This window comes from Portunus trituberculatus, chromosome 17 (assembly GCF_017591435.1).
Source record: "Portunus trituberculatus isolate SZX2019 chromosome 17, ASM1759143v1, whole genome shotgun sequence".
In the NCBI taxonomy this organism is placed as follows: Eukaryota; Metazoa; Arthropoda; class Malacostraca; order Decapoda; family Portunidae; genus Portunus; species Portunus trituberculatus.
This window is the reverse complement of record NC_059271.1, coordinates 28,217,525-28,245,024: the sequence shown is the minus strand read 5'-3', so window position 1 is coordinate 28,245,024 and position 27,500 is coordinate 28,217,525. Positions and strand designations below refer to the sequence as shown.

At 43.4% G+C, this 27,500-nt stretch overlaps 1 protein-coding gene across 1 annotated transcript in view; it reads right to left on the bottom strand.

Moving 5' to 3' along the window:
- The window catches only part of LOC123505070 (protein O-mannosyl-transferase Tmtc3-like), a 1,048,098-nt gene that overhangs the window by 781,407 nt on the left and 239,191 nt on the right, over positions 1-27,500 (bottom strand). Inside the window, exon 2 of the mRNA XM_045256101.1 lies at positions 7,239-7,391. Coding sequence (XP_045112036.1) covers positions 7,239-7,386 — 148 coding nt within the window. The 5' untranslated portion in view covers positions 7,387-7,391. The remainder of the gene's footprint in view (positions 1-7,238; positions 7,392-27,500) is intronic.

Here is a 27,500-nt window from a genome sequence, read left to right as displayed (position 1 = left end):
GCCGGTGATGTGGTAATTCTGTTCGTGGCAATGAAAAGGTACACATATTAGGTATAAAAGCCTAATTAACAAGCAGCTCCAGAACCTAGATGCTCATTCCCTACCCATGGCTACCTGCGTCCACCTGCCACAGGGACGTAAGGATGCAGGGCGCAGGTAGAACATACGTTGCTACCTCGCTGCCGTTCAAATAGTGGTGTAATGAGTCTCGTCTGCCTGCTTGAGTACATTGAGCGACAAGGAATGTGGCTCGGGCCCTTAACTGGGGATTATTACAAAGGATCGAAGACTGGAAGGAAAACAAAGGGAATAAAAAACCTATAAAAATGCTTGTGGTTTTCTTCATCCGGATTTTTGACGAGTAAAATGAAGGCGAGGAATGTATCAGTAAAGGAGAAGCACAGAGTATGGATAGGGATTATATTAGTTATAATACCAAGGCTGTAAGACGTGTTTTAGTTCATGTTTGTTTGAGATGCGCGAGTCTCTGTGGTTAAGATATAGATCTGAAGCCCATTTGAGTAATATTCAACTACGCAAGAAGTTAGAGAGCAGGTAAATACGTGAGTAAAATAACCAAATTCTGAGTCTCTCTCCTTGAACGCAACGACGATAACACTAACATTCAAACGACAACAATAGTGATACGATAAATACTGTTCATACAACTACGCAACAAAAGATCAGATTACCAAAAGCGAAGGAGACTGGTAAGGCAACAGAGGGCGAGGAGGAGCTAAGGGTGAGGAGAGGGAGCGAAAAATAAAGACACTCCGGGCAGGGAAGGTAAAGAGAATACAAGGAAGAAAATAATAGGAGGCAAGAGTCTACATGAGCCGCACACTAATTTAATTTGATGACCGCAGGAACGACTTGATATCTGCAGGATGTTAACAATGTGTGTGTGTGTGTGTGTGTGTGTGTGTGTGTGTGTGTGTGTGTGTGTGTGTGTGAGAGAGTGTGAGAGAGAGAGAGAGAGAGAGAGAGAGAGAGAGAGAGAGAGAGAGAGAGAGAGAGAGAGAGAGAGACTGGACTGAAATTAGTAAATATCTCTCAGCCGAATGTATATTAAGTAATCCACGTATTCTCACTATTAATTCAAACCAATCTCCCATTTTCTGTTCGAGCACAAGTCCACATTTCGCGCAGTTTATTTTCGAGAGGAAGGCTTAACGTTTCTTAGTAATTGCGAGGCTGTTTATCTGAACAATCCCCTTCCTTGACTCTTAACGCCTGTTTTCACCTCGACAAGATCATCAGTAATTAATACGAAAGCTCAATAATTACTTACTTTTCCACACCAACAGCCTTCATTGCACTTATCACCTTTAATATCATAATTGCGCACCTTTATTGTAAAAATTGTCGGCTTTATGTTATTACGTAATATTATCATTTTTACTTTCACAAATAGCATTCCAGACTAATTTAGCGCAACATTATATACGAATATGAGAGTTAAGTCTTGCTTGTGAAGTATTAATACATATAAGGGAAAGGAACGAGACGCCAGCCGGTTTCACATTATGGTGAATGTGCGCTGAGCCGCCGCCGTGCACCGGACTTAGGGAGGAAGGTTGGAGCTGACCCAGAGCAGCTTCTACCACTTCTTGTACACTCTGCTCCCACCTTGACGAAGCGACATCGATCATCGCGTGTTCGAGGCAACTGTATAGCTGACTAAAGCTGTCTCTGAAGTGTACCATAGGCCTGCCTTCTTCCTCTCCCCTCCACATCCCCCCTTCTCGTCCTTGTTTGCGTGGGTGACCAACAGACGATTGTATGTGAATCACACATACACACACACACACACACACACACACACACACACACACACACACACACACACACACACACACAGGCGGCCAGGCGGGAAGGTTTCAAAATGGCACTTTTCAGCTTAAGGTCTTCTTTTTCTTCGCTATCTTTCATAATAAAAGAGAAGATATAAATCAAATATACTCTGGAAACAATCTTTCTAGGAACAGTCTATTACACTAACATTTCCATCAAAGGAACAAATCTCTACTCGACAGGGATAAAGCATCACGCCTTCCATCTGATCTATGTCGATGCAGCAGCTCCCGGCAGAAGTGTGTTAAGTCCCCGCCATCGAAATTCGAGGAAAAATGGAAACGAGAAAACAAAGAGACTAAATGGTTGAATAGCTATTCTAGAAATCGATACGACGAATCCTCATTACTTCAGGTCACAAGAAAATGTCAAGTGAAGCAGGATTAACACGAATTATTCCCGACATGTTGGAGAATTCAATACCAGGATTAAGGATGTATAGACACACATAAATATGAAAGGTCAAAGTTTTTTTTTTTTTTTTTTTTGCAAGTCATCTCTGCGTGTATCTACTGTGTATAGCGAAGCAGAAAAAAACAAACATAATTGAACGAAAAACCTTTCTGGTCGCTCTCGAATTAGAATAGTGCGTGGAATTAACACCTCAGTGCTCTGTGCAATCACCTCGGCAATGCTCCCCACACAGGCACAAAACCGTCGGCATGGAAACTCGATCATTACATTGAAATCAACGTAAAAAAGATTGTAAAGAAAAAAAAAAAAGTTCGCCTCGAGCCCTGCACTCAATGGGACACTGCTGTACATCTACGTATTCTTTGCACTAACAGGGGACTAAGAATAAATTCCCAAACTATATAACTTTTACAGTAAAACTCGCCTTTATCAAATCTTTTTCATTATCCTTTGCGAGGGAGAGGAAAAAAGAAAGTTTATCGTTAATAATTTTCTTCATCACTTTGCCTAACAATGAAGCGGGATAATCAAGCGGCAAATTAAGGCAATTTTTCCACAATTTTTATCGGGGTACCATTCGTAAGATTTGGGTTGCGGAGGACGTCCCGGGATGAGTTTTATTCAATATTACCGGGAGTTTCTTGAGTTTCTTGCTTCAGGTACATTGAGGTAAAAATGCAACATTGTGGCGTCCACTGTGCAGGATTAACAATAATAAGACCACCTCTCTCTCTCTCTCTAAGACACACACACACACACACACACACACACACACACACACACACACACACACACACACACACACACACACACACACACACACACACACACACACACACACACACACACACACACATGCGGGCATGCAAACTAGCAAACCCTTTAAAATAGTAACAATGTTAACTGTTCACCTATAACTTTTCCCCTTAGCGCGTGCCGTCATTCAAACCACACACACACACACACACACACACACACACACACACACACACACACACACACACACACACACACACACACACAGGTTACAATTAGAGGAAGAACATGGGTGAAGGTGAGGGGTGTCTGGGCGAGGGGAAAAGCCATTGTTAGCTGTGCATTGTTGGTATTTACCTGTACTGTACACTTTTGCAACACACTGGCAGCAAGCGAGACTTTCCTCACCATTAATGATGCAGTTGCAAGGGTGCTGAATGACAACTGTCGGCGATTGCTCGTTCAAAACACTTCCTTGTATTTTTGTAGCTAAAAATTCGCTGCGAGTTGTTTCAGTTTATTACGCTTGTCAGAGGAGGGGCGTGGTGTGCGTACCTTTCGTTGTTTGTGTGGTGAACGCTGATGCGCTCGTGTAATTTTATGTTTGTGCCGCGCCTCTGTTTGTCTCTGTTCGGTGTCCACACGCGATGTGGTGTTTGCAACTCGCGCCCTGTGACCTTGCTTTAACGTTATAAGTTAATTAGCTTTTTCCACATTATTCTAGGTTTTGTTAATCATTATCGGAATATAAATAACTTTCGTTCAGAGATAAACAATGACAGTAACCCAACACCAAGCTTATCCGGATGTGAGATTTAAGCTGAGATTCACTGCTGCGGTGTGTTTGTTAGCAAAGAATGAAAAGTTGATATATTTTTGTTTTACACACACACACACACACACACACACACACACACACACACACACACACACACACACACACACACACACACATACATACATACATATATATATATATATATATATATATATATATATATATATATATATATATATATATATATATATATATATATATATATATATATATATATATATATATATATATATATATATATATATATATATATATATATATATATATATATATATATATATATATATATATATATATATATATATATATATATATATATATATATATATATATATATATATATATATATATATATAACGCGCCGTTAGAGACGAAGAAAGTTACTTGTAATGCTTTGGTTAAGCCAATACTTTTTAAAGGCCAGCATCTTTAACTCGTTTGCTTTGATATGGTTTAATTTCAAATATATATGCATGTAAAATTTTGCTTGAGGATCACATTTAGCACATCAGCGAGTCACTCAACACCGGTGCGAGGCGCTCCAATGCAGGCCAGGCATTTCTCCACGGCACTGAATTGCCCCGCTAGGCCAGTGCGATCAATCTACGAGATACACCCCAGGGACGCGATGGTTCACTCTAAGCTGCAGTACAGGAGACGCCTTCCTTACTTTCATCAGGGACGAATGACCGTACAAAACATTTCCTGTGTATCTGTATCTGATGATTTATTCCCTTTTGCTTCATGGCATCGAGGCAAACACTTCTACCTTTATCTATATCTTATAAAATTGGTTTGATGACTTCCGTTCCTCCAATAACTTTTCAATAAGAGAACATAGGATCCTCCCATCACTTTTCCCCTTGTGTACAGAAAAATCCATATTCAATTTCCAAGTGCTAGCAAGTCTCAGGGCGCCAAATCTATCACAGACTTACGCAAGTGACTGTCTTGTCTATTGATTCGTGGATTCCCTCAAACTTGAATGTGTTTGCGAAGTATTCTGCCATCTCCACCAGAACACATATGTCAAAACAAACATTCCGGAACGTGTGTGTGTGTGTGTGTGTGTGTGTGTGTGTGTGTGTGTGTGTGTGTGTGTGTGTGTGTTTGTGTCGCAGGTACAGATCTCTTGTCTCGTGGTCGAAGCAGGAGTCCCTCCCCGGGCTTTCTCTCCCTAAAGGCGACAGTTCAGGCTAGTGACGGACCTCTGGTAATTACGCGACTCTTCCCTCCCATTCAGACCCCTGAAAAAGCCGTCCCAACGGAGCGCTATTCTGAGGTTTTCAATATTCTGCGAGTAATCAAGGGCACACGGTGGCGGCGTCGGGGGCGGGGGCAGAAGCAGCACGCGGCAACACTGGCGCGGAGGGAGGCGGCGCATTTTATGGTTTCCATCCCACGAGTCTTATCGTTTCCCAGGTCTCCTCATCTCTCAAAAACGTCTGCCACTGACATCAAACGACTGAATTTTAGAAAGGAGGAGTTTTGCAGCAGGCTCCCAGTAATACTATTCACCTTCAACATGTGCTTTAATCATACACTGATAACTCTGAAAACTTTTTTTTTTTCAATGGCATGCTTATATTCGTGTGCCTGCATTTAAATGTAGTTTCTGATGAGCGGATTGAGTCGACGTCATACAACTTTATTTCAGACATCATTAGAAGAATAACTTTAACAGACTAGCAAAAACATGTTTTCACAATTATTTAATTTTCCACAATCAGAAAGTATACTCTTTCCACATAATGAGATGGCAACTGAACAAACATATCACTTGTACAGCTCCTACAATAGTTTTCTCATTTATCAATATCACTCGTGATCTTTCGAATCAACATCTACCTACTTATACAGGTTTTGTATCCTGTGTAGCATAATATCCTGCGTTGTAAGAGACACCAAGATACTAAGAGCTTAAAGTTGTAAGTCAAACATGGAAGCATACGGGAAAAGTAATCCAATACCCATGTCAACCAAACACGCGGTTTTATTATTGAATTTTATGCAAAAAATTCTAAGGTAGAAAAAAAAAACACGGTCCTCCCAGAACTACGAGCCAGCAGGTCTCCTTGACTTAGCGATGAATTTTATACACTAAAATGTATTGAGACTCCTATTCTTTTGTAGAAGCCACTATATTGCGATACACCTGGTGAGAATGTGTCACTTACAAGGGATTGACCTAAGCATTCCGGCTATCAGGTAACACACCAGCAACAGTGTTGCGATGCAAACTGAGTCGAGGGGAACTGACCAAGATGGCGCCACAACACTCCAAAAGTTAAGCCGAGTAATGAATCAGTAAAGGTGACGACAGCCAATCCCAGCTTACGAGTACTGATGCAAGGTGCGTGCTGACAACGGTGGCACTTAATGGCGAATACGACTCTGTAAACTCAATATACAATGTCAATAATTCTCTCAGCAGACACCGCATCAAAGCACAGCTGCCTGCCCAGGACTCCAGCAGGAGCAAAGCGGTGACGGATGCACCTCCAGGGTATCATCACGCCCGAGAGGAGATAAAGAGCAGAGACCATCGTGCAGGGCCCATCCAATGGTGACCACGGCTCCCCACGCATCTCTCTCCACACCGATCATTACTTCAAGAAAAGACGAGTAACACATTTATTGCAATATTATTTTTCATCCCAATTTTTTCTAAACTAAAAGCATTATGAGGAATTTCTTGCATCACAGCATATGTAAGCAGTTTAGTGGCGCCATCCAGGAATAAGGCAGTATGTCCACACATTGCGTGTTTATCACACAGTGGACAGGTTCACTGATGTCCCGGTCCGCCACAATCTTCTGGAAATGACTTCAGTATCTAAACTACTTCCTTCCTGACAAGCCAAAGAAAGACGTAATACTTGCTAATCACGACGATGTATTCACCCCAAATTCCATGACAAAGCTGACAGGCCTCATCTACAGAACTGGACACTGTAGTAAGGTGTAGTTTACCTCTTTCCTTTACTATTACTACATTTTCGTTGTTTTTTTTTTCCTCTGTCGCGGGGAGGGAGAGCGGATGTACGTAATCCTATTAGTCATAATCTTCTTCACATCCCGTTATCAGCGACGGTGCCCTGCTGGTGGTGGTGCCGCGTGTGCCTGTACTCAAAACACTTGCTTGTGCTTTCTCTCACATCACCTATGTGTGCCTGTCCTCCCAAAATTACCTGGCCTGGTGAGCTTCGGCACATTAACGCAGGACGACTTGTCAACACCTGTAACACGCACTTGACTATATTTCAAGGCACATAAAAATACCACATAGTCTCTCTCTCTCTCTCTCTCTCTCTCTCTCTCTCTCTCTCTCTCTCTCTTTGGGAATGCACGTATAGAGAGTAGCTTCTACCAGTACCTTTAATGATGTGTAGGGTAAGCGGCCGCCTGCAGAGGACCAGCTCCTGAGGAAGGAGTCCGGGCGGCAGCAGCTGCGGCGGGTGGTGAGGAGGCGAGGCAGGGCGCTGGGCCTGATGCTCGCTGGGATTTTCGTCTCCTGTATCCATGGCGTCTGTGAAAGAAAATATATTTCAAGCTTGGCAAAGGTAAATGGAATAACGAACCGTTCAGGCATGCTGGCATAAAGTCCAAATATTGGACATATGGACAAATAACAGAGATTAAAGCCTTATAAAAACTAGAAATATTTTTCGTGTATCATTTCATATTTTTCGTCGCGTATTTCCCTTCCAAAGGACATGACCAGAAGCTCCCGGTATCTGACTAGTGAATCCCCTAGACTTCACGATCCTACAGGCGAGTCATTCCTTCCCTCGCGGTTGTTTCTTCATGGTCCTTCCTTCGGGGTTACGTAAGAGGGATCAGGAAGCTTCGCTGCGTCCAGGGAAAGACGACAGAGAGGAAGTAATGGAGATACTGGAGAGCTCTGAAGTGGAGGGAGGTAAGATATACTATTCTCCTACAGGATCATCCACTGGTAACTCCCTCAAGGACAAAAGCCTCGGTAGTTTATCATCTATTCTCATCTGCTGGCTGCTGCCCCGCCCCGTACCTCGTCCACCTTCAATCCTCCGCATCATCATAATAGTCTTGGCAACGGTAAATAGAATGGATAAAAAGCAGGGAGCAGATAGCGTCGTGATGAAGTCGGAGCGAAGCGGCCTGTATGCGGTCCAGGCAGGCTGGGTGGAGGTGTTGGGGAGGCGCGGGATCATAACCCGCTAACATATGCATGGACTCTCCTCTTGATCCTTTGTCCCGGGATTTATTGCTGCTTCTGTCACCCGCAGGATTTATGGTGCTGCTCGCCGGCCGACCGTATCTCTGAGTGGCCGGCGACTGGACACGCGGATGATTCATGCACAATTTATGACGCTGACTTGTCCCTCACGAGGCCCGCGGCCCAGGGCACAACCCAATGCTATAAAGAACAATACAAACGTCGTAAATGTCAATAATACTTGTGTAGGCAACGGCCACTTTTTTTGCTTCTTCCTGGTCACGGGGACACGGCAGCTGCCAGAAGTGTGATAATTTAAGGGCATCTTGTTGGTCAAGAGGAATTCAAGATTGTGTGACGTTCCCAAGACAGGATTCATGGAGTGTTTAAAGATGAGTACTCAATTTACATTTATTAACGAACTGATAAAAGGTGACCATTTTCTAATTACACTAATCTTCGGCGCTCTATTTTGTCAACATTGTCAAATTTAGTGGTGAGAAGGCGGGGTTTGGGGCGGGCAGTCCTTCTCGCCCGCCGCTCCTCCCGCCCAGCCTTACATAACCGGGAGGGTCACGGCTCAGCTTTATGCACGCCGCACTTTATCCTCGGCCGCTGACTGCCCCACTGTGAAGGCATCATAAAATATACCGAAGCCGAGAGTCGAATTGTAATCTTGCATTTGCCAGTTAGACGCCAGCACGTCTCTTGACGTCAGGAACGATTTGAAACTTGATTGGTCGGGCAAGAAGTTAGCCCCGCCCCTCGTCCTGATGCCACGACCATGTCGTCTCACACAAATATTCATCTATTTGATTCTTAGTCTCGTTTTATTCCCCTGAAGCAAAAATACTTCCCCAAGACATAGTGTTCTAGGAATGGGCTTTTATTTGGTGGAGTACAAGGTTTGCTCCTCAAGTCGAGCCCTGCGCCGTGCCGGCCAGCCCCTCCTGCCGCCGCTCTCTCCGTCATAGCCAGTCCAGCAAGGACATAAAACAAGCTAAACAAAAGATGCCCTCGACAAAAATTCCACTATTTCTTATTTACGCAAGGCATGATCTCTCCGGCCAGCCAGAGAGAGACGGCTGGCGCGCGGTCCGTGCTTGAGCTGCTTTCCTATTGAAGCTTCTGGCAACGCTTTCGCTTCCAAGGAACAGCCGGTGTGGGGAGGTCACTCTGGCCAGCTGGCCAGCACACACCTGACGGCCAGGTTATAACATTCCCTCTAGATCGCTTTACGGGATGAACGTTCCTTTTACTGTTTTTATTACTAAGTGCAGCCATCGGTATAAAATGGAAATATCTAGCTAGAGAAGGGCTGATGTGGCCGCAAGCGCTGAGCCGCCCCGCAACCAGGCGCCGCCACAGGTCGGAAAGGCGGACCTGTGTCGGTGCCCAGACAGACAAGCGGTACTGGCGGTGGAAGCGGCGGCAGCTGTCCTGTTTCCAGAGGTCCCTTCACTCTTGCCACATAGCGATAGCGTCCAGCTCTATATGATTAACGTACTATACCTACAATATGTTTCAAGTGTATTAGAAACTTTATATGCTAATGACACGATTACCATACAGCATTCACGATGAAGTAGGAGTGAAGTGGTGCTCTCTCACAACACACACAGAGGAGGTAAAAGCATTATTATCTACTGAATCCTATTACCTGAGCTTCAAAATGCATAGTTTTAAACTATATCCAATCACAATGTTTTAATGCATCTGTAACATGACAAAATTAGATTAAAATTGTTGTATCATTGCTATCATTATTACTTTTATTATGATATCAGTAGTTCTTATCATTACTGCTATCATTATTATCATCATTATCATTATTATTATTATTATTATCATTATTATTATTATTATTAGCAGCAGCAGCAGCAGTAGTAGTAGTAGTAGTAGTAGTAGTAGTAGTAGTAGTAGTAGTAGTAGTAGTAGTAGTAGTAGTAGTAGTAGTAGTAGTAGCAGCAGCAGCAGCAGCAGCAGCAGCAGCAGCAGCAGCAGCAGCAGCAGCAGCAGCAGCATAATTAATACAATTTCCACATTAAGTTATTAATTATATTCATCTATATATTATTATCATCATTATTGATTCCTTAATGTTGAATTGTAGGCGACAATGACTGTAGTGTATACTGAAAACCATTTAGTCTACACAAGTACAATGAAATGAAAAGAGAGAAAACAACAAAAAAATAACAACAGGATCATCATCTGGAAGGTCATCTGCAGGTCACCTTGAGCATCGTTTCGCGGATGACCTTGAGTTCACGCATGTCATCGCTGAGGTTGCATGGCTTATTCAGAGGTCATGTGGGTCATCGATGAAGTCATTAGGTCAAAGAGTTCTCCATAAAAATAAACGAGATGTGTGTGTGTGTGTGTGTGTGTGTGTGTGTGTGTGTGTGTGTGTGTGTGTGTGTGTGTGTGTGTGTGTGTGTGTGTGTGTGTGTGTGTGTGTGTGTGTGTGTGTGTGTGTGTGTGTGTGTGTGTGTGATATAACAAAACAAACCTGTATAAATGACGTTCTATTCCTTCTTTATTCATTTCAACCTCTATCGCATTTTCTGCGTGGCGCTTGTTGCAGAAAACCAACATTCGTGAACTTATTGACTGATTTATCCCATTCAGTACCAGGACGCATTTCCACATTCATTTTGGTTACTATTTGGTGATTTTATACAACTTCAGAAACTTATGTTGGGATTAAAATAGTAAAGACTGTGGCTATTAATCTTCTGACTTCCATAGACCCTTCCTATTGCAAATAAAGTCATCTAATTACACCCCAAAAAAATAAATAAATCATGGTAAAATTGCGTCTCAGTACTGAAGGGGTTAATGACGCCGTGACAATGAGACAGTGCGGCATTAATTACACTCAGGTGAAGAAATACGCAACATACACAACAGCAAAGCCCCCACAACACAGACAACTATTATGTACACCACTACAGGAAAATGGTGTTCCAAGGTGATTCATATTAGGAACTAGCACCTGCCATTATGATTTATTCTAAGATTACTCTTCCGTCTCTTGATCGATATCTTTGGAAGCCTCTTGGTCGCTGCTCCTTCCATCCACGATTTCTTGCGCCATTCCACGCGGGCACTGCTCTCAGCCAGCGTCCGGGAGTGTACAAGAGATCTAAGTACGTACATTTGTCTTCATTTTCTTCATTTGTGATTTTCCTGAGGTGGGAGTAATGGGGGGAGGATATTGAGGATCGTCGTGGTGGTGATGGTGGTGGCTGGGGTGGAGGTGAAATCAGTGGCCGCTATGTTGTTGTTATTGTCATTATTGGTGCTGTTGTGATTTTCGGTAATGACAATAGCGGTAGCCCAGTGTGACGGCGTGATCATTGTGGTGGTGGTCGTGGTGGTAGTGGAGTCAGCAGCAGTAACGCAGAGTGGCGGTGGCAGGGCTGGAAGTGGCAGTGATAACAGTGATTATAGTAGGATTAAGGAAAGTGATAATGAAAGTAGTGGTGGTCGAGTTGGCAGGACCAGTAGTAATGGTGGTGGTGGTGGTGGTGGCAACAGTGGAATATTAGCTATTAGTGTGATAGTGATAATACAGATCACGAAGTAGATACCTTTTTTTTCCCTCCCCTCACCATTAGTGTCGTAATTTCCTCTATATTACCAACAAATCAGAATCTGCACCACAACCTTCTGGTCTAGTAGCGAAAAAAAAGTCCTCCCTCACTAATGGGAAAAAAAAAAAAAAACAGATCGTGGCCACTATACAGAACATTTAGCTGGAACGTGATAAGCTTACAGAAAATGCCCTTAGCTAATCAGAAGTCCTATTGAGGCTGTACGACGTGGAAGTACGACGGGCAGGAACGAATATTAGCCAAGTACAGTCTACCATGCGGTCCTCGGCTCTCCCTCCACTGGTTATCAATGGACGAGTAAACCTCTTGAAGTGACCGGGGAAATCTAGGCCAAGCATGAAAGCGAGCGTGTCTGTTTCCGGGGAAGGGAAAAGTAAGTATGCATGATTCCAAGGAAGAGGATATCGCCACTAACAAGGGAGAAAAAGCTGAAGTCTGTTTGCTGAGAAAAGTGAAGGGGAAAAAAGTGAACAAAGATATGAGTATTTTTCTTTAACCCCTTCAGTACTGGGACACATTTTTACTTTGAGCTTTGTGTACGATTAAACCATTCTATTTACATTAGGAAGGGTCTATGGAGGTCAGAATACTAATAGCTAAAGTCTTCACTATTTCAATTCCCACATAAGTTTTTGAAGCTGTATAAAATCACCAAATAGTAACCAGAGTGAATATGAAAACGCGTCACGGTACTTAAGAGATTAAAGAGAAGTGAAAAAAGTAATGAACACAAAGAAAGAGGGGCGTACCTATTTCCAAGGAGAGAAGTCCATCCTAAGATAGAGGATTGACAAGAGATGTCTACTTCAAAGAGAAGAGACTAGAGAAAGAAGAGTAGAGAAAGAAAGAAAGGAAGAAAGAAAAAATAGAAAAAATAAAGAATGAAAGAATGAAAAAAACATGTGTATGTATGTATGTCTCCACGAAACAGAAAACCATCCCAGACAAAGAGAGAGGAGCGTTACTTATTAAGAAATTCCACAGAAGGAGAAAGAAAACAAAATCGACCCAGGTATTCTCACTGGTGAAGAAAAATACAAAGTTTCCTCGTGTGCTTACCTGCCTGGGCAGTCACACCTGAGCTACTGTTACAAGAGCCCATTCAATTAGACACGCAGAGAGGTAAATGTAGTGTGTTTTCTCTAGTGAACGTGAGCAGGTAAACAAAATCCTTCCTTGCCTTGTCACCTCCCCACCACCAGAGGAAGAGAAGTGTGGTGCTCCCTGGTGCTGGCGAGCTGTTGGCAGCGACAGGATAGGAAGACAAGTGACAGGGAAGGACAAAGCAGGTAGCAAGAACAAGGAGAACAAGGAGCATGAAGTTGTAAAACACATTGTACACACACACACACACACACACACACACACACACACACACACACACACACACACACACACACACACACACACACACACAGAATCACCTCTGCATCCTCCTATTACTGCAATCTACACATTTCAGTCGTAAAATATCCGGCATACTCTGGACATTAAGGAAACACTGATGAAATGACACTGATATGGAGGAGTGAAGGTGTTGGTCTGTGTTTGATGATGTCATATTTTCAGGGCGAGCTCTTTGTACAGGAGTGCTTCCTTCAAATCAACTATGCCTCATTTCAAGAATATTGGAAGTTATCCATCTGTTTTCTTGATTAATTCTGGCTTTCCCTCACGTATGAGTCTGGAAATACCAGGAAATTTATATAAAAATATCGAGAGGAAATCAAATCTAAACAAGATTCTACAGCCTGTTCTAAATGTAGGAAAAAAAACTTTCCAGATAAGTAAAGAAAACACAAAGTCCTCGTCGTATACAAAAAAAAATTCATTCAAATCCACCAATGAATTCACTTTGAATTTGCAACTACGAATTGCTAGACTAGATTTCAATGAATATTACTACTTGGTATATGTCTCTCATACTTCTGAAATCATTAATTAACTATCAAAATGAACCTAGGTGCGCTAATAAAAAAAAAGAAAACAAATCTAATAAAATGACGAATGGGTTATTTCTTATACAAAAAAAAGCAGGATTAAATTTTATTAAATAACTTTCTTTGCTTTTAAAAACATAGAATTAAACAGCAAATAAAATGTCAAATCTATTAGCAAAAAGATTTGTAACACAGGGCCGGTTTGTATTATCTTTTTTCCGTCATCTCTTCAGTACCTCCTCTTCCTCCTCCCCCCCTCTACCTTATCCACCTCCACTTCCTCCCTACATTCCCAGTCTAGAAAACACTTTAAAATAATGGAAACCCTGAAAATTAAGCAAAATATTGACGGGGAGGCGCTGATGGAGGAAAAGGTTTTGGTCTGGAGCCGATCACATCATGTCTTTAGGACGGGAACTCTGAAAAAGGGTGCACACTTCAATACTCCTCCTCTCCCCTTCCCTTCCTCCTACACAACCACCTGGAAACACTTGAAAAACCCTATAAATTATTATAAATATTGACGGGGACGAAGGGAAATTCTTACTTTACCTGCGGCAGTGAAAGGCTGGATTTGGCAGGGCAATGAGGTGCTTGTGGGCCTTGGCAGGCTGAGGTTGAACGACAAGTATACCGTGGTGTGGTGATGCAGTGTTAACCCTTCAGTACCATGACGCGTTTCCATATTTATTCTGCTTACTAGTTAGCGATTTTTTAGTTTCAGAAACTCATGTGGGGAATGAAAATAGTGAAGACTCTGGCCACTAATCTTCTGACCTCCACAGACCCTTCCTAATGTAAATAAATGGTCTAGTCGTATACAAATCTGAAGGTAAAAATGAGTCCCAGTACTAAAGGTGTTAACAATTAATGCACTGCCATCTGCTTCACTGTACTGTGTGTGTGTGTGTGTGTGTGTGTGTGTGTGTGTGTGTGTGTACCTCGGTCGCCTATTGGTCACCCAGCCAGTCTTCCCCATTTACTGCTAGGTGAACAGGGGCCACACATTAAGAGGCTTGCCCATTTGTCTCGCCGCTTTCCGGGACTCGAACCCGGCCCTCTCGATTGTGAGTCGAGCGTGCTAACCACTACACTACGCGGTGTGTGTATGTGTGTCTGTGTGTGTGCTGATCAAAGACGTGTAACAAAGGTCCATAATTGGTGTTTAACAATTTGACTGCCACATGGTACACCTCTCCCTAATTATCTCTTTACTTGTTCCACAGCCTATTGTGGTGGTAGTGGTGGTATTCATAGCGAGGACTGTGGTAGATGTGGTAATTAAAGTGATGGTGGTGGTGGTGATGGTGGTGACTGTGGTAGAGGTGGTAATTAAAGTGGTGGTGGTGGTGGTGGTGGTGATGGTGGTGACTGTGGTAGAGGTGGTAATCAAGGTGGTAGTGGTGGTGATGGTGGTGACTGTGGTAGAGGTGGTAATTAAGGTGGTAGTGGTGGTGGTGGTGACTGTGGTAGAGGTGGTAATTAAGGTAGTAGTGGGGGTGGTGATGTAACAAGCAGTGGTGGTGTTGATGGTAATAGTGTTTATAGTGATTCTGGCTGTAGTGATGGTGGTTTTCGTGATTCTAGTAGTAGTAGTAGTAGTAGTAGTAGTAGTAGTAGTAGTAGTAGTAGTAGTAGTAGTAGTAGTAGTAGTAAAAATTTACATTCAAGAAAAGATAGGAAGGAATTGGTTCTTGAATATAGTAGTTTGAATGGAACGGACTCAGTAATCAAGCTGTCAGAGGTGAATCATTAGAGAAAGTTAGATCAGGAATATTTGAGGATGGCAACGATAGGTAAAATAAACAAGTAAATATATTTCACAGTGAAAATGCCACGTGTGTAACTGAGGTTTCTTACAGCTTGCCTTATTTTCTTATATTCTTATGAGACAGACCAACAAAGGGAAAGCGTCGAGGAAAAGGATGAAGGCATAAAGAACGCTAGGGCCTCTTACCTGGAGACACGGAGACGAAGGGAAGGCGTCAGGAACAAGAGAGGAATGAGATAAGGAGGACGAGGACGACTGCTGCTAGGGAAACACAGACGAAGGAGACGAAGAGAAGGTATCAAGGAGGAAAGAGGTAAGGGGATAAGATAAGGAAGGACAAGAGCGACTTGGACAAGAAACAAGGAAAGGAAGAGAAGCCACTGGTGAGGATACCGAAAAGGGTTGGGCTGGCTAAACTTAATCCTTTCAGTACCATGACACGTTTTCATATTCATTTTGCTTACTATTTGGTGATCTTATATAGCTTCAGAAACTTATATGGGAATTAAAATGGTGAAAACTGTGGCCATTAATCTTCTGACCTCCACTGACCATTCCTAATGACAATAAAATAGTCTAATCGTACACAAATCTAAAGGTAAAAATGTGTCCCAGTATTGTAGAGGTTAAGTCTCAAGGGCGTGACGGAAAGCAACTTGACACACAGCATTTAGACAGGAGGCCCCTCCAGGCGTTGCCCACTCAGCACACGTACACACTTAAGCAAGTTATTACCCTCAGACGCCGCCGCCACCAAGATTCACATAGCCCTCGTTCTCCACATATTCTTAAGCCCTCCGTCTCTCTCTCTCTCTCTCTCTCTCTCTCTCTCTCTCTCTCTGGTTCTTCTGTTTCTCCTCTTTCTTACTTTATACTCTATTCATCTCTCTCTTTCTGACTTTAACCCCCTTTAGTATTGGGACGCATTTTTACCATAAGGTTTGTTTACGATTAGACCATTTTATTGACATTAAGAAAGGATCAAGGGAGGTCAGAAGATTAATGGCCACAGTCTTCACTATTTTAACCACCGACATAAGTTTCTGAAGGTGTATCAAATCACCACATAGTAACCAAAATGATATGGAAACACGTCATGGTACTGAAGGGGTTGTTAAGTTACCTAATTCTATCTATCATCCCCATTATTTATTAAAGGGGTTAATGCACTTTCTGTCTTGCTCATTTTCCTCAGGCACTCATCTCATTATATTTTCTCATTTTCCAGCCCCGGTATCATTTCTTCCCTCACCTTCGTACTGTCTTCCTTCCCTTCACACTCTACCGTTGGCATTCTGCAGAACCAAGTCATTTTTTTTTTTTCCTAATGGTATTATTGTAGCCATCATTACTATTCACACCCATCGTCCCTCTGTCAAAAAATAAAAACACTATATGCGTGAGAGAGAGAGAGAGAGAGAGAGAGAGAGAGAGAGAGAGAGAGAGAGAGAGAGAGAGAGAGACCATTCAGCTCACTCGGTCCACAGGTATCACAGACGTAACCAATTAAAGAACAAAACACCAGCAAAGATACAAAGCAGGTACAAACACAAGCAGTGCAACGAACAAATACACAAACATACAACAACATAAATAACTATTGAACAAGAAGAGAGAGAGAGAGAGAGAGAGAGAGAGAGAGAGAGAGAGAGAGAGAGAGAGAGAGAGAGAGAAATATAACACACAAGCCGACAATACCAAATGTGAAAGCATACGCACGCACACACAGGACAAACAAACAACAACGGCAACAACAACAACAACAACAGTAATAATAACAACAACAACAACAACAACAACAACCACTCCAGCATACGGCAATAATACAATTCTACCGTTGCTTCAGACAATAATATTCTGGCTAGCGCTCTGACGGAGGAGGAGGAGGAGGAGGAGGAGGAGGAGGAGGAGGAGGAGGAGGAAGAGAACCACCAATATTGCCCTGCCGTACAGACGAGCGGAGACCTTCCTTCCACTTCTCCTTCAGGTGATATTAATTGCTATTTGTCTTGACCTCCGAACCCTGAGATGGAAACTCGAGCCGCTGATTGGTCCTCGAACCGCGTAATGAAAGTCAGAAGTAAAATATTAATAAACTCCCTTCCCTTCCGGTCACAGGCATCAAAACTGAGAGAAGGAGGAAGAAATAAAAGTCAAAATTTAAGGTATGATCTTGGCATGTTTTCATTTCTCCTTTATTATCTCGAGTTGATTGACGAAGAGGTTACGGAAGAATGAGGAGGAGGAGGAGGAGGAGGAGGAGGAGGAGGAGGAGGAGGAGGAGGAGGAGGAGGAGAAAATATGAAGGAGGAAATGTAAGAGGAAAAACACGAAGAAAATAAGCGAGACAAGAGTAACCAAAGCTGCAACTCGACCTAGGGTATGGGAGGACAAGGAGGAGGAGGAGGAGGAGGAGGAGGAGGGAGGAGGGAATGGGAGAATAGGGCAAGGGGAAAGGATGAGAGGGGGATGGGGAGGGGGGAGGGGAAGGGAGGGTGAGTGCGGGGAATAACAAACAGTGAGTAATTAGCCCGTCCTGGGAAACAAATGGGCCGTGGTGGAACAAGGGGACTTAGGGGTCATTTTGGGGCTGCTAACTGGCATTACAAGTTGTCCTTTGCATACGGAGACCAAGGGAAAGGGGGAGGAAGGAGGTGCTGGAGGAGGGAGAAGAGGAGGAGGAGGAGGAGGAGGAGGAGGAGGAGGAGGAGGAGGAGGAGGAGGAGGAAGGGGCAGAGGGTATGGAGGAGACAAACACGACCACACGCGCCACCATCTCCGTCATCATCATCATTATCATTATCATCATCAATTACACCTGTGCTGTCATGTTCTACCATTGCTCATCCATCACCTTCACCACCACCATTAGCAGCCGCCACCTGCATCACCCACGTCATCTTCATCCATTACAACGATTACCATTTCCCTACTCACCACCACCACCACCACCACCACCAGAACCACCACCACTACCATCGTCACCACCTCAACCAAGACGAACGGTACCCACATAACGCTATACATTATGCAAAATAGAACGACATTATGTACAGCGAGAGGGAGAAAAAAATATATTCACACGAGCAGAGCGGAGTTAAATGGAGTGTTTAGAATTTAACAAAGTGAGCGAATTAGAATATTGCCACTCCTCCTCCTCCTCCTCGTCCTCGTCCTCTTCCTCCTTCACCTCTTCTTCTTCTTCCTCCTCCTCCTCCTCCTCCTCCTCCTCCTCCTCCTCCTCCACAAGAGCGATGAACATGCAAACATTCTTCCTTGACGAAAAAACCTGGTCAGATACCACCATGATGAAGGAGGGAAGAGATGAGGGAGGAGGAGAGAAAAATGACACAGAGAGGAGAAAATGAAAAAAAAGACACAAAAGCAGGATGAAAGGAAGAAAGGAAGGAAGGAAGGAAGGAAGGAAGGAAGGAAAGAAGGAGGAAAGATGGAAAGAAGCTAGATGGAAAGAAGAGAGAAGAGAGAGAGAGAGAGAGAGAGAGAGAGAGAGAGAGAGAGAGAGAGAGAGAGAGAGAGAGAGAGAGAAATGAGGAAAGAGAAATATAAAACGAAAGAGATGGAGGAATGAGAAGGAGAAAAGAAAAAGATGGAAAAGGAGAGAATGAGAAAGTGAAATAATCGAACAAAGAAAATGGAGAATATTTGAATTAAGAAAGAATGAATAACTGGAATGAAACAAGAAGAATGACGATAATGTGTAAGAAATGATAAATAGATCAGGAAAAAATTAACAGAGACAGAAAAGGAACAAAGAAAAAAATTAAAGAAGAGAAAAGAGTGAAAGAGAAAGGCAGAAACGACGAGAGAGAGAGAGAGAGAGAGAGAGAGAGAGAGAGAGAGAGAGAGAGAGAGAGAGAGAGAGAGAGAGAGAGAGAGAGAGAGAGAGAGAGAGAGAGAGAGAGAGAGAGAGAGAGAGAGAGAGAGAGAGAGAGAGAGAGAGAGAGAGAGAGAAGAGAGACGGAGAGAGAGAGAGAGAGAGAGAGAGAGAGAGAGAGAGAGAGAGAGAGAGAGAGAGAGAGAGAGAGAGAGAGAGAGAGAGAGAGAGAGAGAGAGAGAGAGAGAGAGAGAATAAAAGCATACAAGAGAAGATGAGGAGACAAGGATGAAGAAGGGCTTAGGAGGGAGAAGGAGAAAGAAGTAATGAAGGAGGAGAAAAAGAAGGGAGGAGGAGGGAGAGAGGGAGAGAAATGTAGGACTGAAGACTGAGGAAGAGGGAGAGAGGGAGGAAGGAGAGTAGGTAAGAGAGGGAGAGAGGGAGAGAGGGAGAGAGGGGGAGAGGGAAGGGGGGGAGGGCGACCATTCAGGAGACATAATGACGCCAGTGGGATTACCAGCTGAGCACACGAAGGTGAATGAGTGTAACCTGGTGGAATAACTAACGAGGTTGCCATTTTTCTTCTCTCTCTCTCTCTCTCTCTCTCTCTCTCTCTCTCTCTCTTTTTTTTTTTCTCTGTTCCTTTTCCTTTCTCTGGTCTATCTATCACTCCTTATACACTATCGTCATTCTCCTCGTTTCATTCCAGTTATTGATTCATTCCTATCTCAAATATTCGCCATTTTCTTTGTTCGATCACCCACTTTCTCATTCTCTCCTCCATCTTTTTCTTTTTCTCTTTCTCATTCCTCCAACTCTTTCGTTTTAAAATTTCTCTTCCCTCATTTCTTCTTGACCTTTATCCTCTCTCTCTCTCTCTCTCTCTCTCTCTCTCTCTCTCTCTCTCTCTCTCTCTCTCTCTCTCGGGACAGCAAGGGAAAGAATGAAGTTATTTCACGTGATTTACTCAACATAATAGTGAACTGTAATGAGCCTGCTCTTTTTTATTTTCCTGTTTATTGAACGGGCAAATCTTTCTTTAAACGCATTTATTTATTCACACAGTAGTAGTAGTAGTAGTAGTAGTAGTAGTAGTAGTAGTAGTAGTAGTAGTAGTGTGTGTGTGTGTGTGTGTGTGTGTGTGTGTGTGTGTGTGTGTGTGTGTGTGTGTGTGTGTGTGTGTGTGTGTGTGTGTGTGTGTGTGTGTGTGTGTGTGTGTGTGTGTGTGTGTGTATCTATCTATCTACCCATCTACGTATTTATATTCATCTTCCTATCCATGTATTTCTTTATCTCTCTGTCCATTTCTCTATCTATCTATCTGTATATCTATCTGTATATGTATTTATCTATCTATATATGTATATCTGTCAGTCTTTGTATCTATCAATCTACCTAGGAGGAGGAGGAGGAGGAGGAGGAGGAGGAGGAGGAGGAGGAGGAGAAGGAGAAAATGAAATAGCAAAAGTACTGAAAGAAAAGAAGGAGGGGGAATAGGAGAAGACGAAACAAAAAGGCAAGCAGGAGGAGGAGGAGGAGGAGGAGGAGGAGGAGGAGGAGGAGGAGGAGGAGGAGGAAGGGGGAGGAGGAGGAGGAGGAATGGCAATGCAACAGGACCAATGGCAAACCGGTCCAGACGATACGTGCATTAATCGCGTTGCCTTCTGTCCACCTTTCAATTCTGGACTAAAAAGCGATCTTGTGTCGGAACAACCATCCTTACCTGAGGGACGGCGGGGGCACCTGTGATGGAAGGGACGGAGGGACACAGGAATGGGGGGGAGTGGCAAAAAAAAACCCACAGGAGGACGATTAGGAGGAATGGATGCATGGAAAAGAATGAAGGAAAGGGACATTTTTGCATGAAAGAATGGGGAGAGGGGGAAGAGGGGGGAAGTGGAGGACGAAGAGAAGGAAGAGAAAAGAATGCATATCGTAGGGATGTAGATCAGGAGGAGGAGGAGGAGGAGGAGGAGAAGGAAGAGGAGGAGGAGGAGGAGGAGGAGGAGAGTTAAAAGAACCTTAAAATTCCTACGAAGTACAGACAGAGAGAGAGAGAGAGAGAGAGAGAGAGAGAGAGAGAGAGAGAGAGAGAGAGAGAGAGAGAGAGAGAGAGAGAGAGAGAGAGAGAGAGAGAGAGAATGAAGGTGTGAATATAAAACGTGGGGAACGAAGCAAGGAGACAAGGAGGATAATTGAACAGGAATGCCTAACAATGAGAGAAAGAGAAAGAGAAAAATTGAGGAAAGAAAACAAGCATGCAAACAGATAAACATCAGTGAAAAAAAAGATAAAAAATAAATGAAGGTAAAGCAGTGAAGAGGAAAGGAATAACAGGAAGAGAGAGAGAAAAAAAAAAGTAATGATGGTTTTGGGATTACAGGAATGGAGAGAGGAATGAGAGGGAGGGAGAGAGAGAGAGAGAGAGAGGGAGGGAAAGAAGGAAGGGGGGATGTGAGAGGGGTAGGGTAGGGAGAGAGGAAATATGTACAGGGGAATGAGGCCGTAAACATTATTTAGGTCATGTTAAACACAGACAGTTAAACAGGATTAAAACGAAACATTCTTTGCTCAGCCTTTGTTTCCCGCCAGCCAGCGAGCGCCACGAGGCACATCGCGGTGATTGGTGCGCCAGGCTGATATAATTATGTATGGTGATTTTTTCCTCATATGCATACCCGCTTATCTCCGCGCACGTGTATGTGTTTAAAAGCAAGTGTGTGTGTGTGTGTGTGTGTGTGTGTGTGTGTGTGTGTGTGTGTGTGTGTGTGTGTGTGTGTGTGTGTGTGTGTGTGTGTGTGTGTGTGTGTGTGTGTGTGTGCTTATTCTTAAGATCTTTTAGTGTCTCTTTCATTATATCTCTTGTTAAACACTACACTGCAAATACAAAAGATCCTGTTTAAAAATCCTCCCTTCGTAAAATGCGTGCTTGATAAGAATTTACATTTATTCATCATCATTATCATCATCACAAGCGTCCCACTCCCTGAAATTTCTTCTCTTCTTTCTTTTTAATTCACTTCAGTATTTCCAATTAATTGTCGTAATATCATCTCGATTCTATTTCGCTGTCTTGCTTGGTTCCTCTTTCCCAGTCTAAGCTTCCATGGTGTCAGACCCTAACCCTTTGAGTATCTATGTTCATTCTGCTTACTACTGTTGATTTTATACAGCTTCAGAAACTTATGTGGGGATTGAAATAGGGAAGACTCTGGCCATTAATCTTCTGACCCTCACAGACCCTTCCTAATGTCAATGATATGGTCTAATCATACACAAATACTTAGAAATGTGTCCCAGTACATTACCTCCAATGTAAAGGAGGTGTTTTTTTTTTTTTTTCTTGTTAGTAAGCATTAGATTATCTTAAGCTTCAGAAGACTGCCCAGTTTGTTATTATCTTTGAACATTCTCTCTACCTTAAGTATTTCCCGTCGTCATAATACAATTTCATAAAAACCTAAATCTTTAGTTTCGAGTTTGTTTTCCCTTAAGACATGCAAACTTCTTCCAATAATTGCAAGCTTACATCCTAAAACTTTCCTAAAGACTCGAGGTGGCACATTCATGAAATTATATGATAAAAAATAATAGACTACCTTCATAACAGATGAAATTAACCACTTCAGTACTGGGACGCATTTTTACCACGAGTTTGGGTATGATAAGACGATTCTATTTACATAAGGAAGGGTCTGCGAAGGTCAGAAGATTAATGGCCAGAGTCTTCACTATTCTAATCCCAACATAAGTATCTGAAGTTGTATAAAATCACTAAATAGTAAGCAGAGTGAATATCAAAATGCGTCATAGCAGTGAAGGGGTTAATAGCACCCAGACTTTAAACAAACACGCTTGAGTACGTCTGTCGAGAGTAGTGATGTCGTGATGTATAAAATGTTACACCTATCACAATGTTATTTTTTTTCATGGTCTTTGCGTTTCTCCTAACATAAAACAATCCAGCAGTCTATTTCATGATCTCTCTTCGATTTACAGACGTGAAATTCCCTGAAGTTTGTGACCTCACTACTTAGAGCAACTGCACAGACTCCACATCTTTGGTTTCAGTGTCATTGTGAAGTGCCCGGCAGACCAAGAGGCTTTGACCTTCTCTCGAATCCTTAGAAAATTCCCTGCTCATAATTCACTCACCAACTTATCATTATTGAAGTTTTCTGGTATGTAATTTTCTCTTCTTTCTTACGATTTTTGCTTTCTCACTTGCCAGTTTTCCTCCATCAGTGATTTTTTTTTATTCTCTCTCTCTCTCTCTCTCTCTCTCTCTCTCTCTCTCTCTCTCTCTCTCTCTCTCTCTGAAGAAGGAAAGAAAGAGGGGAGGATGATTGATCGAAGTTAGAAGGACGGACGTTAGGTGGTGAAGATGAAAAGGTGAAGGCATGGGAAAAATTTGTATGGTTATGGTGAATGTGTGTGTGTGTGTGTGTGTGTGTGTGTGTGTGTGTGTGTGTGTGTGTGTGTGTGTGTGTGTGTGTGTGTGTGTGTGTGTGTGTGTGTGTGTCTCTCTCTCTCTCTCTCTCTCTCTCTCTCTCTCTCTCTCTCTCTCTCTCTCTCTCTCTCTCTCTCTCTCTCTCTCTCTCTCTCTCTCTCCAAGGAGCTTTCATCTTTCATGAATTTAAGCTCTTTTCCTTCCCTGGTAACAATACTTCGATCTAAGTCAAAAGTTTGGATGAAACGTCGCGGCAATGAAATGCCTTTGGCGAGCAGCACTTCAAAGAGAGGGTGGCGAGAGGCAGAATTAAAACAGATTTAGTTATTTTCTGTAGAGAGCAATCTTTACGTCAGGGGATTTAGCGCGGCAGCAGCTGAGGCGGCCAGAGGTGACGAAGAGGAAGGTGGACAACAGACTGAAGGAGGGAAGAAAGAGGGGAGGATGACTGATCGAAGTTAGAAGGACAGACGTTAGGTGGTGAAGATGGAAAGGAGGAGGGATGGGGAAAATTTGTATGGGTTATGGTGAATAAGTGTGTGCGTGCGTGTGTTCATGTTGGTGTGGAGTCCATAGGGAATTATCATGACAGACACAGTGGAAGTATGATAAGTGGACATAAGTTGCCATATATATTCTACAGTGACTCCTGTACTTAGGCTTACTCCTTTCTTACAACCTTCCCTTGTATTGTTATGAGTTAATGTGTGTTAAGAATAATGTCCTTTACGTGGGTTAGGTTAGGTTAGGTTAGATGATCAGGGAGGTGTGTGTGTGTGTGTGTGTGTGTGTGTGTGTGTGTGTGTGTGTGTGTGTGTGTGTGTGTGTGTGTGTGTGTGTGTGTGTGTGTGTGTGTGTGTGTGTGTGTGTGTGTAGCTAAAACATGGCGTGGAGTGCCGTTGTGTTTACGTATAGTAAGTACATAGATGTAGGACTGTTGGTGATGGGAGGACGTGTAACTGGTGGGAATATATAATGTTATTGGTTTAGGATCCTACAGAGAAACAACAGTGAAATTTCCTCACCTACAATAAGCACCGTGCTTTTTTTCAACAATTAGGAATTAAGGGAAGGACACGATGCTTTCCAAGGTGTGGCAAGACAGCGTGACCGCCAGCTGTGGTTATGAGAGGAGAGTCTATAAGGTTTCTGCCTCATCGTCCGTGTGTGGAGGAAACCAGCCCCATAAACTGGGCAATCACAATGAGAAGACCCACAACTCACAAATAGTGGTTGTCTCTAATTGGTCCGTTGAGACTTGTTCTGGGAAGCGCCGCAACTGATTGGGCGATAACAATGTGAGGAGGTTCGAGATAACGATGGGAAAATACCCACGAGTTTTCATATACCACGTCGGTGGATTTATTCTCGAGGAAAACATCGACACCATCCCTCGTTAACCCCTTCGTCGCCTCGTCCAGAAGAAAGGAAAGGAGCTCGAGAGAAAAAAACGAAAATAACGCCGTGACATCAGTTAATGGTCAAATACTTTCCAGTTACTTTGTCCCTAGCACGGCAGTCGCCGCCATCTCATCCCATCGCTACACGACGCAGCCCAGCCAACGTCCCAGTGAGTCAAGATTTACTCGGTGTCGATACTGGCTATTAAAGTGATCCATCTGGCACTGGGGTGGCGCACCCCTCCAGCTGGGCCCATTAAATCGTGCGGGGACGTAGGATCTACGGAGTTACACAGACAAAATTTACTTCCCGGCACCTCAATTAATATTTTGACCCAGCGGGCCATATTTCACCCCGGAGTGAGGCCCAGTCCCGCCATCGAGACCCGCCAGTCGGGGTCCAACACACCCTACCTGAGTCGCCGCAGCACAACGCCGCCTGAGCCGCGGCACTGCTGTGTAGCCTCAGCGGGAGGGCGTGTGCGATTCAGCGGACTGTGCAAGAAAACAAGTTCTTCAGTGTTTTTCTAGCAATCCGTCTTGAAGCAGCATCCCCCGGCGGCCCCTCCGTCACCCGGCGCGAGGACCACCAGCCGCGCTTCTCCTGGCCCGGGAGGGGGTAAGGAAGCCAAGGGTGGAAGCTCCTGACTCTCCCCCCTCTTTCATCTTCCCTTACACTTACACTTCCCTCAAGCCTCGCCTCCCCGCTCCTCCACGCCCCACCAAATCCGCCACACTCCCACGCTCTGAACACGAATCTTCCATTCCAGCGACACTATCGGGCTTGCGTTGGACGTCTCTCAATTATCCATTACATTCTTTACTTCTTCCTTCAATGCACAGCCCACACTTAATTTGAAGACACTCAAAAGAAGTATCGAAAATAGCCAGCGGCAGCGGCGGCGGAGATGGTAGTAGTGGCGATGATAATGGTAGTGGTGGTTATGTTATTGTATTGGTGATGGTAGTGGTGGTGATGGTAGTGGTTGTGTTGTTGGTGGTTGTGTTGGCGGTAATAGTGATGACGGTGGTGTTAGTAGTAGTAGCAGTAGCAGTAGCAGTAGCAGTAGCAGCAGCAGCAGCAGCAGCAGCAGCAGCAGCAGCAGTAGTAGTAGTAGTAGTAGTAGTAGTAGTAGTAGTAGTAGTAGTGGTGGTGGTGGTGGTGGTAGCAGCAGCAACAGCAGCAGCAGCAGCAACAACAACAAAAAGAAAGGAATAGAATGAAAGAAAAATGAGGAAGAGGAGGCGGAAAGAGCAGGCAATTTCTGTGTAATATTCAACCCTCACGACACGTAAAAATGTCAGCGTCCCGGCCCGCCGCTACAACTCACGGCCAGACCACCGAGGGCGCCCCACACCGCAACCTACCACTGCCCATCCACCACTCCCCCCACCCCGCTCTGAAGCACCGCACATAAGGAGGAAATATTTCAACGTAAAAAAATGAGGCCAAAATATGAATAGAACTGAACTTCTCGTGTGACAAAAAAATGACAATATTCACAAAACTAAACTGATCCAACATTAGCGTAGCACTTCAAAATGTAAACGCCATAATAAACATAAGAATAATCCTCTATTTCTTCCCCGTGAACGACAATAACCATATATCTGAGGCAGCTACATCACCGCGGCAGAACACCCACAGATACGACACATACTACACACCACGAGAGTTAATCCATTTTATCGAGGAGAGAACACCAACCTGACACAACATTAAGTCCACACGCGCTCCGATAACTGCTTGTCTCCTCTACAAAAGAAACACAACAGACTGGCTAATATAATACAGTGCGATTAGAACACAGGACCCGGGATGCTAGTAGTAGTAGTAGTAGTAGTAGTAGTAGTAGAATAAAAAAGAAGCCATAGAAGAAAAGTAAATAATAAAATATAACAGAGCAAGTAACAAAAAAAAAAAAAATTGGATGTTTTTGTCCACATTTCTAATCCAACTAAACCTAACCTAACCAACCCTATCCAACTCTACACAACCCTGCCGTACTTTAACCTAACTGTATTCAAACCTAAACTAAACCCAACCAAACCAAATCCAACTCTATCCCCCCAAAAAAAATCTAACCACACCTAGCATATATGAATAATAAAGAAAAGTAAAAATATTGGATGCTTTTATATATATTCCTAACCTATTCTAACCTAACTTATGCCAAAACCTATCCTAACCTGATCAAACTATCCTAACCTAACCTAACCAATCCTAACCTAACCTTACCTAATCTTCGTTGTTTCTTCCCAAATAAAATTACTACTGTTACTTTTTCCTCATGACACATTTTTCCCCTAGCAAAAAATGGATTATTTTCTTCAGTTACTATTTTCTCTGACACACACACACACACACACACACACACACACACACACACACACACACACACACACACTTCATGTCAGGACACG